The sequence below is a fragment of the Eurosta solidaginis genome, chromosome 5 (genome assembly GCF_040869045.1).
Source record: "Eurosta solidaginis isolate ZX-2024a chromosome 5, ASM4086904v1, whole genome shotgun sequence".
NCBI lineage: Eukaryota > Metazoa > Arthropoda > Insecta > Diptera > Tephritidae > Eurosta > Eurosta solidaginis.
Window position 1 is genome coordinate 182,020,296 of NC_090323.1, and position 17,212 is coordinate 182,037,507.

Genomic DNA, 17,212 nt, shown 5'->3' on the forward strand with positions numbered 1-17,212 from the left:
CTGCTTTGTATGGCTTTTACTAAACTTTTTCCTCTGAATAAAAAAGTAGTTTTGTAAAGGGGCAAATTGAGTTTCAGAGTGGGAGTTCAAGATGGCGAATTAGAAAGAGAAGCTGCCAACGTCCGTCACCTTGTAATTGCATTATGGGCTATACAAACATACAAATATACAAGAATTCCTCGTTTAAAGTTATAAGATATTCAAACTTGTTGTAGATATAAAATTTTCCCGATCGCCCGCACAATCTAAACCACTGTGCGACGTAGCTCAGTGACGTTGAAGTGGCTCACTAAAAAAAAGCCCATAAAATAATAATTGCGCATGTCAAGCAATTCTTATCACAAAGAAACAAGGTAATGTATTCATAGTACATAATATATGTTTCGGTACATATGTACAGATATATGTATACAAAAATCGGAAAAAAAAATTACGCATCGTCGCTCTCTTGCCTAATGCATAAATTTCCAAATTAGAAGGAATGTTTTAAAATATGTAGATTAAAATCTAGATCTGATTTTCTAAAACCCATCCCATTGTGTACCAATCCCAATGTTAAGTACTAGAGATATACGCCGCCGCCGATTAGGGTCGTTTTTCGTACGCCGCGGCCGAATGTCAAAAATATCGGCGCGGCGGCGGCGTCCGGCGCGTTAATATATTTTCTACTCGTTTAAGACTGTTTAGGCCATTTATTGTTCATGTCGAAAATTGGTCGGATATGATCGAAAGTGGTATCAACGGATGCGCATCACTGCCAGTTATAAGAAATTAATTGCGAAATTTAACTCTTTCTAACTGTTCAAAAGTTATTTAAAAAAAAACAGACGTTTTCGATGTCACGGACTTTGCATCACCTAATTCACCAAGTTATTAAAACAAAACACTAAAAGAAAAGTTATATAATAAATTTATATGCTCACTTTGCATATTTTTTCCAAAAAATAATGAACAATGAATTCAAATAAAATTACCCAAGGCGTATCAAATTGTTTTCAAATTGTCCTCAAGTTGTTAAAAAAGCAAAAAAGGTGCCGATTTTTTAAAAAAATTTATATTGCGATTGGCTGAAAGAATAAGCCAAATCAGTGATGCAAAATCCTTTAGTAGGTTCTAGGGGCATAAATACTCCTTTGAAATGATTCTTACCTCATACTTAAGTTGAGGATATACATATGTACGTATGAGAAGGTTTTGAAAAATCATTTGGGCTTAGATTCTAAAATCTGTTGTTTATTTGCAAAACTATATAATAGCGTCTAAAATGTTAATTTTAATTTTCACACTTCATCCTTCAACACCCAAGTCTCCCGGTTTGACATAAAGATGGCGGCCCTATCCAAAACTAGTCCCTTGGAGTGAATTACATTGATTATAGCTTATTAACCAAGTTTAAATATCACCTACACGTTACGGCTCCTTTTACAAATGTGAATACGTAGGCAAATATATGTATTTACCAGGTGAGGCTTTGATCTTCGCAAGAACACTCAAAGTGGTGAAGCAAAAGCTTTCCCAATACAGTCGAAATAATGACCGTGTGTGCTACTACCCTAACGTAGTGGACAGTCGAAGCAGTCTGAAAGCATAATGATCACTCTCTAACGTTTCAAGGTGTTTCTCTGGTGTAGCTCGGCAGCATAGCGCGACAAAAGCATCCGTTGAAAGGCTTCGGAGCTACACCTAGAGCTTCTAGGAAAATTACGTCAATGAAGGTATGAGCTCGAAGTCGCAGTCCTATAGATTCTGTGCTGGCATATCGTGTGAGGGTCAGGAGGCGTGGTAGCGACTGGTGGTCGGGATTGCTACTGTTCGCACATCGGGAATTGTAGCTCTTAAAAACAGCCGAAAAAACTGGGGCGCCCTGTGCCACGAGAGTCATGAGTATTAATAGACCATTAATAGCAACCGTAAGTCGCCGAAGCCTCTCTGGAGTAAGTTAACGAGGGACAATCCCTCCGCAAGGAGCTACTCCTGAAAATTTTTGAACGGTCTGCGAGATTTTGAGGCAAAAACCCCGGATCTTTCCGAAATGGCCAACACGTTGATTTCCTTAAATACATACAAACAAAACCTTTCCTAAATACTATTTTTTTTTTAAATAGAAAAATCAAGCTTTTTAAAGTAAGAAAATCGGCGTACGCCGGCGCGCCGCCCACGCCGCCGGTATATAATAGAGCCTACGCCGCCGCCGCCGATAAAGTGATCGGCGCAAACCTCTATTAAGTACACACAAGTACACAATGGCCAATCCATTTTTAAGACTAGCATATATCTTGCACAATGTCGACGTCATCAATGTAGATTTTCGGATATTGTTGAAGAAATCAACACTGAAAATGTGTTTATAAAGAGCATATCACCCATGGCGAAACCATACAAGGTGGCAGCAAGTCGACATATGTACATTCTAACAGAACCATAAATTTCATGGCGCATAGTCTTAGTCAAAATAAAATAGGTTTTATATTTAGTTGCAACTTTTTTGGCAGATAGGTCACAGCAAATTATGTCAAAAAGCAGCAACTAAATTTAAAACCTATTTTATTTTGACAATGACTACGCGCCCATGAATTTTATTTTGGGACAGAAACTGCATTGTATCATTCACAGAAATACAAAGTGCGTTCGAATGCGGGGAGGTTGCGCTATGCGCATTTTTGGACATAGAGGGGCATTCGACAACACGGTCCACAAGAGTGTGCATGGGGCACTCGAGAGAAGAGAGATACAACATTCGATCCGTATGTGGATAAACGCCCTACTGCTTAGGAGGATTAACGAAACCTCGAGTGGGGAGGGTACAGTAGAGATCTCGACAACGAAGGGATGTCCACAAGGGGGTTAAATTGCTATACTCATCGTTTGACGAGTATTGCAAAGAACACGAATCGCTTAACATAACAAAATGATGTAATAAAATGAAAAAATAAATTTCACAGCGAGCATGAATTTTTTTTTCACTTCATCGAAAATGAATTGACCCCCTGTTTGCCTTTGCGGAGATTTCAAAACTCACCACATCTTCACGTATGTATGACGTGGTTGTATGACGTACGGAGCATTTTATAGACTTTTGACGGGATTTTAAACTAACTTGTTTACCATGTCAATCTAGCAGTTTACCATGGTTCAACTATGCATGGTTGGCTCATCTGTAAAGCAACAAAATATGTCTGTTCAAATTGTCAAAATCTGTGTATTGGTGTTGGTGCGAATGGTATGGAATGGAAACATAAAACTTAGCAGTTTTAGCAGTTAAGTAAAATGTTGCCAATGTGTTGGTTTCATTTTGAGTTTGCCATCTCCTTTTAACAATCCCTTCGACCATGCAATGACATAAATAAAATCAGCTGATTATATGAGCCAACCTGTATAATTGAACTATGAATCGTAGTGAAGAACTTTAAATTAGTTCGGGCTACTCTAAATAACTATCGATTATTCGAGCCAAACATCAGAAAATCAGGCAAACAGCTGATATGGAGGAATTTGTTTAATTTATAAATTTTCTGCTAAGGGGTTGTAAATAGTGAATTCATTTTGCTTATAGTATATACTGAAAATATCTGTGGAAATTTAAATATAGTAAGTATTATATAAATCGGGGTGCTGAAATATTGCGAACTAATCGCTGTTTGAAGTAGTTTCTGTACAAAAGCACATCGGGTGATATTCTAGGAAAAATGTGAAAAGACGTGTTTTGACTCTAGCATCAATAATCTGAATGCATTTTTGTACATACACATATACATATATGCTGGGTAATAGTCTAGTTGAGGGGTCGACTGCTAATACGCTACCAAAAATATCGAGAGAGGTGTCAAACGACGCGTATTAATCTCGAGAACAATAATCCGATGGCGGAAAGGAAAAATTTTATCTCTGTCCGGAGATATTTGCATTTGAAATTGGCGATTTCCATGTGGTTGTTGTTGTGTTTGTACCACCAAAAAAAATTGTGATCACCGTGGCGGTAGCCACGGTTATACCACACACCCGGACTTGGCATGGCGTAGCCCAGGGTTATTTTTTTTTAATCGCGCCGAAGGCCACCAACGCAGAAAGGTGTTCTGCGCAAAAATACTATGGATCCGACCCCCGGTTTTGGAGGTACCCGCGGGTCTTTTTTCGGTTTTTCGTTAATATCTTTTGAACGCGTTAAAATTTTTATTTTCCGCCTTCGGATTATTAATACTGATGTCAAGACGCGTCGTTTGACACCTCTCGATATTTTTGGTAGCGTATTAGCAGTCGACCCCTCAACTAGACTATTACCATATGCTGAAAGGCGTGTTGAGAGAACTCCATATTGTTGCGGGTGTTGGGGCCACTCAAAATTCTATGTATTCACTCCATTTTTAGAGCAGTCGGGAGACATTTTTCGGGACTACATGTTTAATTAGTGCACCATTACCGACTCTGGATAAAATATTTGTTCTCTTTTAATGAAATTTAATGGGGAAATTAGTCGAAGGATTCTTTTATTAAAATGATCACTCCCGTAAAATGGTTAATTATAGTACCGAAGTAAATTTTTGTTGAACTTTGGACTCTTCCGTGACGTTTTACAAGACGATGCACCAATTAATTTTTTTTTTTTTAATTATCAAATAAATAAGAGTAAGGCCATATTACCTCCGAAGAGATTTTAGGTGAGTGGGGCGAAGCACTGCTACAAAAACAATAAATTTTAGGTGAAGCTCTTTGCTTTCGGATTCTGAAAAAGGGGGTCGAAACGCGTATTTTGATACGACATTTGATAAAAATTGGTGGTGCAAAGTCTTGTAAAACCTTACCGACTTTTTTTATAATGTAATGGTAAATAAAAGCCACAAAACTGTAAATTTCTCCCTAGAATGGGATCAGGTCCACGTTGGTCTGGAGTTAGGGCACGAGCGCCTGCGGGCATGGCGTGGAGCCCATCTAGGCAAAAATATATAAAATTTGTTTGAGCAGAAACTACAAGTCTCCGGAAGAAGAAAAAACCTAGTTTTGACATCTACGAAGACCCGTCTACCAACTCTTATTTATACACGGAGCGCAAACGTTCATAAATTCATTGAATTTGTACATTGATTTCAATGAAAACATTCATTAAAAACGTGCCAACGAACAAAATCATAATAATTTAATGATCGTTATTCATAAATTGTAAAATTTATGAACGTTATTTATGATTATGAAAGAAATTAACGAACGCTGTTCATAAAAATATTATGAACGGGTTCATAAAATTTAATGACATTTTTCATAGATTTTGTGAATTTATCCGTAAATTTTAATGAACATATTCATATTGTATATGAATTAATTCGTAGATTTTAATGTATTTTTTTATAGACTTTAATGAAAAGATTCATAAGCTTTATGAATCTTTTCAATAATTTCACCCCCCAAAAAACAGCAAAATCTTTTATTTTTTTACAAATTCATTTTATTAACCCTTAACTACATTCGTGGGGTAGGTTTTACCCCAATACAATGTTTTACATATTTTTCAAAGTAGTTAATTAAAAAAATAAAGGAAATCTTATAAATACTATATAAAAAAAATTTATTTCATTTATCACATTGTTTACATATTTCTATTTCCTTATAATGAGTTTTAAAAATATATATATATTTTTTGTAAAATTTGTATATACAGACACTAGCGATGAATACTGAGGGTTCAATAATTAATAAAAAATAAATACATAAAATAAGTCTCCTTTAATCCATAGCTTAAAAATTTGTTTATAAGTGCCAAGAAAGAAATTTCAATAAGGGTGCTCAATTTTTACAAGACTATTACTATGGATTAAAGAAGACCTAAAATAAAGTAGTTTCACTCTTCAAGCTCTTGAATCAAAATATTGATCTTTGGGTTTATTTTTGCGTGTGCTTTAGTAAATTTATAAAAATATGTTTGAATAAATGTCCAAAAAGTAGTACTCGCTTTAGGATACTCAACATTAAATAAGTGGAATGATTTAAAACATACATCGACGCATCGATGAAAGTTCATAAATAATATTTTGGTATCATCCAAGTATAGGAAAAACTGATCGAATTTTGCATAGTTTTTGTCGCCCAGCGCTAAAATTAGAGGCTGAATGCTCTCACAGCGTTGCTTCAAAAAATTTATATGATCCTCGAATTGTTGAAGAGTTTGTCCAACGTAAGCAAACAACTCTTTTGAATCTTTAATAGTGAATCTGCAGATATCTTAGTTCTTGTTGACAGCTAAGAAAATTGTGCGTATTTGGGAACATTACTGCGAAATCAAGATCGATCTGAAAAAAACATTTAAAGTTTTTGTTAGTAAATTGCAAACAGCACCAATTGAACTTGAAATGAAATAAAAATTAAATAAACGAAAAATTAGGTAATATGCTGCAACACCTACCATTTTCCTCGACCTCTGGAGATTCCATACGACGCTGTTTAGCTTCCGAACTGTAGCTTTTAATGCTCTTTTTCATGTTGCAAAATTTGGTGCACAGTTTTCCTCTCTTTTCGGCTCGATAGAAACTTAATTTCTCGCTTGGGAAATTTTCCAGAATTTCAACTTCTAAGCAGTGGCTACTTTGAAGTAACAAGTGGATGTCGTTGTTGATGAATAATCTTACAATTATGTCAATAAGTATGTTGCGATGTGATTCTTCAAGTTTATTGTGATCCACATAAAATGATTTAATGTTTGAAGATTTAGAGTCCGAATTTAAAATTGTTGCAAGCGTTACTATTGTTACATCCCCAGATACTTTCGAAGTTGAAGTAGTTGTCAGATTGGCATTAAAATTGGTTGGCAAAATATTGAATTGGTTGTCAGATTTGCAAGTAATAGCTGAAGGCAATGGTGAAGAGTGGAAATCAAGAGGTTTGCCAATTTCATTCCGCCAATTTTCAAAATGAAATTCAAAGATAGCACGGTCCCCTATCTTATCTTTTTCATTAATTCCTTTAATTGGTCTCGTTTCAATATTTTCAGAACTTCAACCGTTAGATTTTGATCTACAAAGAGTTTTTGAAATTAATTAATTTACTAAAGCCAAAAATATAATATGAAACCAACCTTTTAAATAATCATACATGATTTTTTTCCATGATTCAAGTAAAACTTTTAAACTTTAAATTATTAAACTTTAAATTAAATTTAAAACTTTAAATTTTTAAAATTTTCAACCTTACTCGCAATATCCATGGCATCTTTTCTAGAAAAATTGCTATGTCCATTTAGATAATAATCTTGCAATTTTTTTAACTCTTTTTCAATATTTAACTCTTCTATAATGTGGCTTCTATCCGCTGTAAAATTATTTACCACTGCGGAACTTCCCCCCTCAACTGGAGTGCATATATCGACAGTATGTGTACTAATATTAGATACGCCGGCCTCATGGACTGTAGTAGCAATTGAACCTGCCGGAACATCGACATTAAACTTCAAGAAATTGCTATTTTCACCGGCTTTAGAATCACAAAACAAAATGAAATGCCTGCGCTGTAAATGCCTTTTGTAAATATTAACACTACCAAATAATTGGTGGCAAAATTGGCACCGTAGTCTGTCGTTGGAAAGTAAGTGAATCCTCGTCAAATGTCGAACAAAACCGTCAATCCGAGATCATTTTATTTCACAAACAAATTTATGCAGTTCTATTTTACCTTTTTTTACTCAACAACTGATGATGCGAAATTCAGTGGCGTCAACTTTTGAAAAGTTTCCCTCTTTTGTGTAGTTCTGCAGCCTAAACACGACGGGACTTGCTACTTTACCCGGATTATTTGCACAAAAGAATTGATCGGCAATACTAACACCATCAGTTGTATGAATAAATTCTTTGATTTTATGAAATGCTTCATAAACTCAATGAATAATTTCATAGAAGTTTATGAAAAGCATTCATAAACATTGTTCATAAAGCATGAAAACTGAATTTTCTTCTAGAACTAATTCATGAATTTGCATCCATTACATTTATGAGCATTTTCATAAATTTCTATGAAACTATTCATGTAATTTATGAAAAATTCATTAAAATCAATGAACTTATTCATAAAACCAAGAGCAAAATGTTTATGAACGCTGTTCATGGAAAATTAATGATTTATTTTTATCCGTGTATTGTCAAAGTGCGGTGCACTAATGGAAAATGTAACCTGCTTTGGTTTTTTTTGTAAATATCTTTTGATAGAAGCAAAATTTTTCCGCCTTCATTATTGGTACTTGGGTCAAAACAAGAAATATCAGGGTCCAAATTTTTGAGTGTGGACACCGCAACTCGGCTGATAATTACGGGCCGGGCATATATTCCTGGTAATAGTCTAGTTGAAGGGTCGACTGCTAATACGCTACTAAAAATATCGAGAGAGGTGTCAAAAGACGCGTATTAATCTCGAGAACAATAATCCGAAGGCGGAAAAGAAAAATTTTATCTCTGTCCGGAGATATTTGCAGTTGAAGTTGGCGATTTTCATGTGGTTGTTGTTGTCTTCGTACCCACAAAAAAAATTGTGCATCACCGTGGCGGTAGCCACGGTTATACCACACACTCGGACTTGGCATGGTGTAGCCCAGGGTTATTTTTTATAAACGCGGCCGAAGGCCGCCAACGCAGAAAGGTGTACCCGCGGGTCTTTTTTCGGTTTTTCGTTAATATCTTTTGAACGAGTTAAAACTTTTATTTTCGGATTATTAATACTGATGTCAAAATGCGTCGTTTGACACCTCTCTCGATATTTTTGGTAGCGTATTAGCAGTCGACCTCTCAACTAGACTATTACCATATTCTTAAATCAGTATATCATGGGAACTGCTCAGATTCAATTATTTCATTAATTTTGATTCAAGGTTCGATTCGATTCAAGGCCAAAATAGTAATTTTTGTTAATGATAATTATTGTTCTTTTTTAATTTTTCTATAATTGAAAAATTGTATTTTTTTTTTGGAATAGTAAGTAGAAAAATTTTCAGACAGCCTGCCACAGCTGCGCAGATAGATCCATTTCGAAGGGTGCTAAGTCATCATGTTGTTGTTGTTGTAGCAATAAGGTTGCTCCCCGAAGGCTTTGGGGAGTGTTATCGATGTGATGGTCCTTTGCCGGATACAGATCCGGTACGCTCCGGTAACACACCACAATTAAGGTGCTAGCCCGACCATCTCGGGAACGATTTATGTGGCCACATTAAACCTTCAGGCCATCCCTCCCTCTCCACCCCCAAGTCCCATGAGGAGCTTGGGGTTGCCAGAGCCTCGTCTGTTAGTGAAACAGTATTCGCCGCGGATAGGTGAGGTTGACAAATGGGTTTGGAGAAGCTATATATTGTGCTGGCAACTTGAAGGGTTGCTCTACACAGCCCCTTGAATCTGGTATTTTAGTCGCCTCTTACGACAGGCATACCTACCGCGGGTATATTCTGACCCCCTAGCCCGCTGGGGGGGCTAAGCCTTCATCATCAGTACGCTTTAGGCACACTTCGCTATCTATTTGGGTATACATGATTAATTTTTTTGTTGTAGACTCAAGCATTCGATGAATGTTCTATATACTCAGCATGAACCTGTAGCAGTTAAATATGGTCATGGGGATGAAAGGGGATCGTGGGCTGATTAAGTCCTTTTACGGATGTTCTTATATCAGTTGTTGCTGTAGGGTTAAAAACTCCCCGAAGGTTTTATTTCGAAGATCTGTATTTTGCTCCCCTATAAAACCCGCCTTATATGTAAGCTTAAACACAATAAAAAAATACATAAAGGGTGGATTCAATTTCAAATTGCGTAAACAAAAAAAAAACTTGGTTTCATCCAATACCCAGAAAAAAATAGATTTTATGGTATAAGTGGAATTATTTATTACATAATTTAATATTCACGTTTTAACTTATATTTATTTTATAGTAAAACAAAACTAAAGACACAATGGATAAAGGCTGCGATTTTACCATAGTGGAAATAAAGTGTGAAAAATCTGATTCTGAAGAGGATGAAATGGCACTTGCTGAACTAAAAAATCAATTAATAAACGAAAAGAAAATCAGCGCGAAAAAAGCAGTGGAGTTGCAAGAGATACCTATAAAAACTGAAGCGACATTGAGTCAACAAAATGAGAATAAAACAGAAGCAATGAGGTGCCATTTAGTTGATGAATTTATAATATATGAACTAGGCGAAGCCAATAATAGTACAAATGAATCAAATGCAGAATCGTCTAATGTTGCTCATCAAACGTCCATTGAACAAATATCAACACCTCTTAGAAAAGACAAGCTTAAACCGACCATGTTATCAGAAACGGTCATAGATCCGCAAACATTTCGTAAGAATATTGCAGCCATTTTGAAGAAAAAATTGCAGCCAAAGCAAAAAATTATCAAATCATCTAATAGTTCAGATGCTACAATAAAAAAATCATTAAAATCTACAGAAAAATGTGAAAAGGTACCAACTACAGATGCAGAAACTACTGAGTTACCTTCGTTTGGCACTGAGCTAACGGTAACCGAAATAAGTGAAGAAACATATAATAATCGTAACAAACCAACTACAGAGAGTGGTAATATATACGATACCCCTAACATACAAACGGAAAATGCTTTTGTACCTTGCAAAATACCAACAACTCTAAATAAAAAAGCTCCAAAACTAAATGACACTCGTAATATACCAACACCCAATGCTATTGTTGCCCAAAAATCAACTACATCGACATCATCAACTATAACATCATCAACGACAACACCTGCTCAACAAATGCAACAAATCAAAGTGGCCGTAAAGAGATTTCATTACTCAACAAAACGGCAAACCACTCCTCTTCAACTTACTCTTAATGAAGCAAAACAAATTCTAACTAATGTTAAACTACCTGTAAGGCCGTCATTAGCAACAAATTGTCCACAGCCAGGGTCAACATTACTAAAAAAATCCGTACAACCAAGGCCAATATTACCATCAAATTCGCCACAACCAGTACTAACATTACCAACAAATAGTCCACAGCCAAGGACAACATTGCTAATAAACTCAGTACAACCAACGCCAACATTACCATCAAATTCGCCGCAACCAATACCAACATTACCAACAAATTCCGCACAGCCAAGACCAACATTATTAAAAAATTCCATACAACCACAGCCAACATTAACATCATACTCCACACAACCAACATCAATATTCCCATCGCACTCACCACAACCAATACAAACAAATTTCGCACAGCCAAGGCCAACATTACCATCGAATTTCCCACAATCAAGGCCAACATTACCATCAAATTCGCCGCAACCAATACCAACATTACCAAAAAATTCCGCACAGCCAAGACCAACATTATTAAAAAATGCCATACAACCCAAGCCAACATTACCATCATACTCCACACACCCAACATCAATATTACCATCGAACTCACCACAACCAATACAAACAAATTCCACACATCCAAGGCCAACATTACCATCGAATTCCCAACAATCAAGGCCAACATTACCATCATACTCCACACAAACCACATCAATATTACCATCGAACTCACCACAACCAATACAAACAAATTCCGCACAGCCAAGGCCAACATTGCCATCGAACACCCCACAATCAAGGCCAACATTACATAATAAACGTTTCGAACATTTCCAAAACTCAAATGAAGAACCAGCAGAACTGCTAAATAATACGTCTAACATAACGAATGTGAATTTGAAATGTGAATGCTTTCGTGAGTCAACAGATAAAACTTCTGACTTGTATACGAAACTGGATCTTAAAGATTTCTTTGGAAAAATGTTTGAAGAGACACGTAAATTATCTTTTCAAAAGCGTAAAACTATAAAAGCAGAATTATTGAAAGCTGTTTGTAAGGCCGAAGAAGATGCAGAAGCTGGCATGCTTTGTGCAAATTGTTACACAGTTACGTCAGCACCCATGGAAACAAAAGCAGCACTGGAAAGGTATTGATATTTAATTAATTTTTTTGTTTGTTCATTAGCTTTTAATTTCGGATATCGACGGCTAAGTCGGTTTTCAAAGCGCCATTTCTTTTTTTAAGAACACATTTTCTCAGAATTTGATTCCGAAACGTCCTATTTGAGAAACCTATTAAAAACTCATTGTCCCAGATTTTGTTTTTAACCCAGATAACCCTAATGTACTATATGTAGGACACCAATTTCATGTCGATTCACGCACGCGCCTAATGGCCAGGAAATAACGTGAATGTATTTTTGCATGCAGTAGAAGTTGCGCAACAGCGTTAGTAAGTGTTTACAGTCCCTCAGTGAGAGAAGTGCTCGTTGTCCTCTTCAGAAAATTACTAATTTTGAAAAATGCAAAATTATAACATACGATTTCAAAAGTGAGTTAAAATTTATATGGTGAAAGTTAACAAATATATTTTTTAATTAAAAAATCATAGAGAAATAAACGAGTTTTTAAATGTGTAAAATTATAGTGAAATACATTGAAAATTAATTAGTAGTAAAAATGAGCAAATGTTCGCTTCCCAAGGCAGTCGGTTCTATGTACCGGAGCGACTCGGGATTTTTCCCGACCAAGGACTGTCATTTCAGTGTAACCCCATTTAATTTGTTGCGTCCCTCCCACAAATTGTTATCCTCCCAGCAGCTCCTTGCAGCGGGACTGCTCCATATTCTCTTGCTCCGGGAAGGTATCGAATCCAATCCGGGTCCGTCTCCTGACCCCGGTCCAGAGAAATGGTTTTGCTGCATCTGCCGGAAAAGAATCTTTTTAGGACGGTCATACTCTGTTCAGTGTGTCTTGTGTAAGGGATGGTTGCATCGGACAGGTTGTTCTGGGCTTGATCCCAAAACCCGACGTCCACGTAACTTTTGTGGCTCCTTGCTGTTCATGTCCAAGGGTGTCCCGTAGTCTACGCCTTAGCGCCCCCACTACCTTCCAGCAACCCAGCTGCTCAGCAAGCCACAACTAGTACCCGCTGCTGCGGGCGGAAATTTGACCAACTGAGCTTTAGGCGTGCAGTGGCTAACATGCTGCTGACTACCCATCGAAAGCAATCAACCTACCAAAAAGGCCATCCAAGTTGCATCAAAGAAGCCGAGATTCGCTATGACCGTATGGATCATCTTGTAGAGCCACAGGAAATACAAACCCGATGTGGATATTGCCATCAAAAACCACTACAAGATGGGTAAAATGCAATATTGGAGTACATACCAAGTGCTTTGTAAGCTTCCATTCCAATAAATAAAAATATGTTTTTATCCCTTATATTCCTAATGTACTATATATAGGACACCTGTAAAATAATAACAAAAGAAATTCAAAAAAAAAGTCACGAGTTTTTTCTATAGCGGTTTTAAACAGACATTTCCAAAAAAATCAAAAGTTTTCGCCTGAGTAACTTTTAGGGTTATCTGGGTTAAAACACGCCAACTTTGAATTAAGTAGAGTAATGCCCTATATTCGGTTTCGTATCAATGCGGTTCTGTTTCAATATTAACTTATTTGACCAAAACATCAAAAATGGGTTCTAAACTCTTCTATCTCAGAGTTAAGTTGGATGACGCTCTAACTTAGAAGTTTTCAAAGTGTCCCATTTACGAAAACCTTCAATGGAGTTTTCATATCTCAGAATTAAATAACACTTGAGTTCTATAAAGTATAAAATTGTATCTCCGAATTTTGGTTAATAACGCCGTGTTTGCATGAAAGGTGTTTTGGAATCAAGTTGTACAATTGGGCAATCTGCCGATCAGCCGTCGATATGATGCACATATGTATGTATATTTTTATATCTTTGCTAAAAAAAAAGAGTATAATCAGCCCGAATCTCGAAACTGTTAACCCTGAATAAAAGACTTTTAGCTATCTCAGGTAGACAACAATGCCTGTTAGGGGGTTAGAATATACCCGCGGGTTAGGGGGTTAGAATATAGTCCGCGGTAGGTATGCCTGTCGTAAGAGGCGACTAAAATACCAGATTCAAGGGCTTGTGTAGCGCAACCTTTTAAGGTTGCCAGCGCAATATATAGCTTCTCCAAACCCAATTGTCAACATCACCTTCGAGCGGCGAATGCTGTTTCACTAACAGACGAGGCTCTGGCGACCCCAAGCTCCTCATGGAACTTGATATGACCTTTGATATGAACAACACCCTCCTTCAGTGAGAAGCTTGGGTTCGAGCCTCGTCTGCTAAATAAACAGGTAGGTGAGGGTGACAATTGCGCTTCCCAAGGCCGTCGGTTGTATGTACCGGAGCGACTCGGGATTTTTCCCGACCAAGGACTGCCATTTCAGTGTAACCCCATTTAATTTGTTGCGTCTCTCCCACAAATTGTCATCCTCCCAGCAGCTCCTTGCAGCGGGACTGCTCCATATTCTCTTGCTCCGGGAAGGTATCGAACCCAATCCGGGTCCTTCTCCTGACCCCGGTCCTGAGAAATGGTTTTGCTGCATCTGCCGGAAAAGAATCTTATTAGGACGGTCATACTTTTGTCAGTGTGTCTCGTGTAAGGGATGGTTGCATCGGACAGGTTGTTCTGGGCTAGACCCCAAAACCATACGTCCACGTAACTTTTATAAATCTTTTGTGGCTCTTTGCTGTTCACGCCCTAGGACGTCCCGTAGTCTGCGCCTTAGCGTCGTGGGACGAATAGGGGAGAGCGGCGTACATTTGACACTGGGGAACATTTGACTTTACTGTCTGTAGTGTGTACGGGGGCCTTTATGAAAAATATACAGATGTGGAAAGGATCTTAGTCTTTAGAAAAGAAACGGCAAAAAAATTCACTATTATATTTCAACGCGTAGGGAAGTAACACGTGTTTTAACATTTTCGCGATCTTTGTTGTAATTTTTTGTAGATCGGGCGTAAGCGTTCTTCAAAACAATAAGAACCGATAATTTTTTGGCATACTTTGAAATAGGCCCCCCTGCACGTGTGTTTATAAAATTAAATAGTGATTTTTTCTGAAGTGAAATACAGTTTGTAAAATTCAAGAAAACGAAACGGTAAGTAGAATGGGGCACCTTTGACTTTCGCCAAAGGGGCACATTTGACAAATGTCAAATGTTTCCCATTAAATATATGTTGATAAATAATAAAACAAATAGTGTTCTATTGCCCAGTTTTAATGTAATAATGGTTCGTAATTACAAGAGAAAGACCAACCGATGCCAGATAAATGAGAACGATATGAAGAAAGCCTTTCAGACATTAGGCATACGCGCGAAGCAGCTAAGTTCGTAGCGGAGAAGTACGAGCATTATATAAAAAAAAACAACTTTGATCATGCGAATGAAGAAAGTAGATCCTTTGAGGAACGATTCGGACTCTGGAAACGACAGTAGTTGTGATAAGAATTTTAGTTATTATTCTAAATACACAAGCTAACAAAATTTCAAGAAGAACAATTTGTTGAATATGCATTGAAGTGTGCGTTTTTTGCATATGGATTGTCTTACGATACATTTCGAGGATTTGTTTATGAGTTTGTGGTCGCTAATAACATATCATGTCCATCTAGTTGGATAACTAATAAGGCGGCTGGAGAAACCTGGTCTTATGGATTTTTGCAGCGAAATCCTTGGCTTACACTAAGAAAGCCTGCAAAAAACAAACCTGGCTAGGCTTGAAAAAAAAAGCTTGGCTAAGGCATTTCAAAATTCAAGTTATTTGACGACGAGGTATTAAAGGTTGGAGAATACGTTTTGGTCGACTTCGGGGAAAATTGCATGAAGCCCTTTTATTTGAAGAGATATTTTGCGATTCCACCCACAATATAAATTATTTGCGTAGTCTATCTCCAGATAACTGATTTTTTATACAACCTGTTATAAAAGACATATCTATAACACTTAAAACTAAGATTGAGTTTAAACTTCCGATTCCAATAACCCAGCATCAATTTGTCTCAGCAGCACCAAATAATTATTTGATGTTAAATTTGACAGCTTATACATAAAATAGTTTTTCTAAACTTCAATTCTATCTTTTGTTATAATAAGTATAAATACCTACACTGAATCTAAACTTGAATTTTATCTTTTTGATAATAAGTCTTAATACGTACAAATAAACTGAGTCTTTTTTAAATAAAATATTCACTAATAAATTATTGAGAAAACCTAGCAGAAAATATGTTCAAATGTGCCCCTGAAAAGTCAAATGCGCCCCACTGTGGGTAAAATGCTGAAATGCGCTAAAAAATCTGCGCCAATAATAGGTTTGTTCGTGTCAGCTACAACGAAGCGCCATTTGAAATCGCGTTGTTGTTGTTGTTGTTGTTGTAGCGATAAGGTTGCTCCCCGAAGGCTTTGGGGATTGTTATCGATGTGATGGTCCTTTGCCGGATACAGATCCGGTACGCTCCGGTACCACAGCACCATTAAGGTGCTGGCCCGACCATCTCGGGAACGATTTATGTGGCCACATCAAACCTTCAGGCCATCCCCTCCCTCCCCAACCCCAAGTTCCATAAGGAGCTTAGGGTCGCCAGAGCCTCGTCTGTTAGTGAAACAGGATTCGCCGCGGATAGGTGAGGTTGACAATTGGGTTTGGAGAAGCTATATGTTGGGCTGGCAACCTGCAGGGTTGCGCTACACAGCCCCTTGAATCTGTTATTTTAGTCGCCTCTTACGACAGGCATACCTACCGCGGGTATATTCTGACCCCCCTAACCCGCTGGGGTTATACAGCCATATGTGTTGATGGTTGAGCCGTTGGCCGCAATAAGGGAGTAGTTTACTCGTTTTAAAGCACCGGGAGCAAGAGATTTCGGGAATGTGCAGAGGTCAGCGCCAGTGTCTACCAGATATTGGACTTTGATGACACGATCAGTTACGAAAAGGCGGTTTGATTTAAATGAGGGGCCGCTAACCGCCGCTAACGGTCCGTTGTAGCGTTTCCCTGGAACGAGCAAGGAGTTCTACAATGTTAGGCTTTGCTACCATATCGTTCATGATACCAACACATATTATTTTCGGGTGCTGGTGAGGCTGCTCGAGAATTCGAACGAGGTCTGGAGCGAGAGCGAGACCGTGCACCGAGCATGTGGCCCTTGAACGCAGAGGCTAATTCATTAATTGAAACTTCCAGACGGGAAAATCGTGCCATCAGGGAGAGAAATGAGATGCTAATGCTGTTGTCGTTGGCTCCTGTACGGTGTTTATGTGTGCTGTCGGCAAAGCGATTTCGTGGATTTTGTCAGCAAGGCTTGCCAGCTTTTCTAGATTAATATCTG

At 37.5% G+C, this 17,212-nt stretch overlaps 1 protein-coding gene across 5 annotated transcripts in view; it reads left to right on the forward strand.

Annotated features, from left to right (window-relative positions):
- The first annotated feature begins 3,456 nt into the window (after positions 1 to 3,456).
- The window catches only part of LOC137251703 (proteoglycan 4-like), a 42,709-nt gene continuing 28,953 nt past the window's right edge, over positions 3,457 to 17,212 (forward strand). For all 5 annotated transcript variants that reach the window (XR_010953316.1, XM_067786486.1, XM_067786487.1 and 2 more), the window contains exons 1-2: positions 3,457 to 3,588; positions 9,888 to 11,941. Coding sequence is in view for 4 of the 5 variants with exons in the window: in XM_067786486.1 (XP_067642587.1) it covers positions 9,909 to 11,941 (2,033 nt within the window). In the remaining variant the exon portion in view is untranslated. The remainder of the gene's footprint in view (positions 3,589 to 9,887; positions 11,942 to 17,212) is intronic.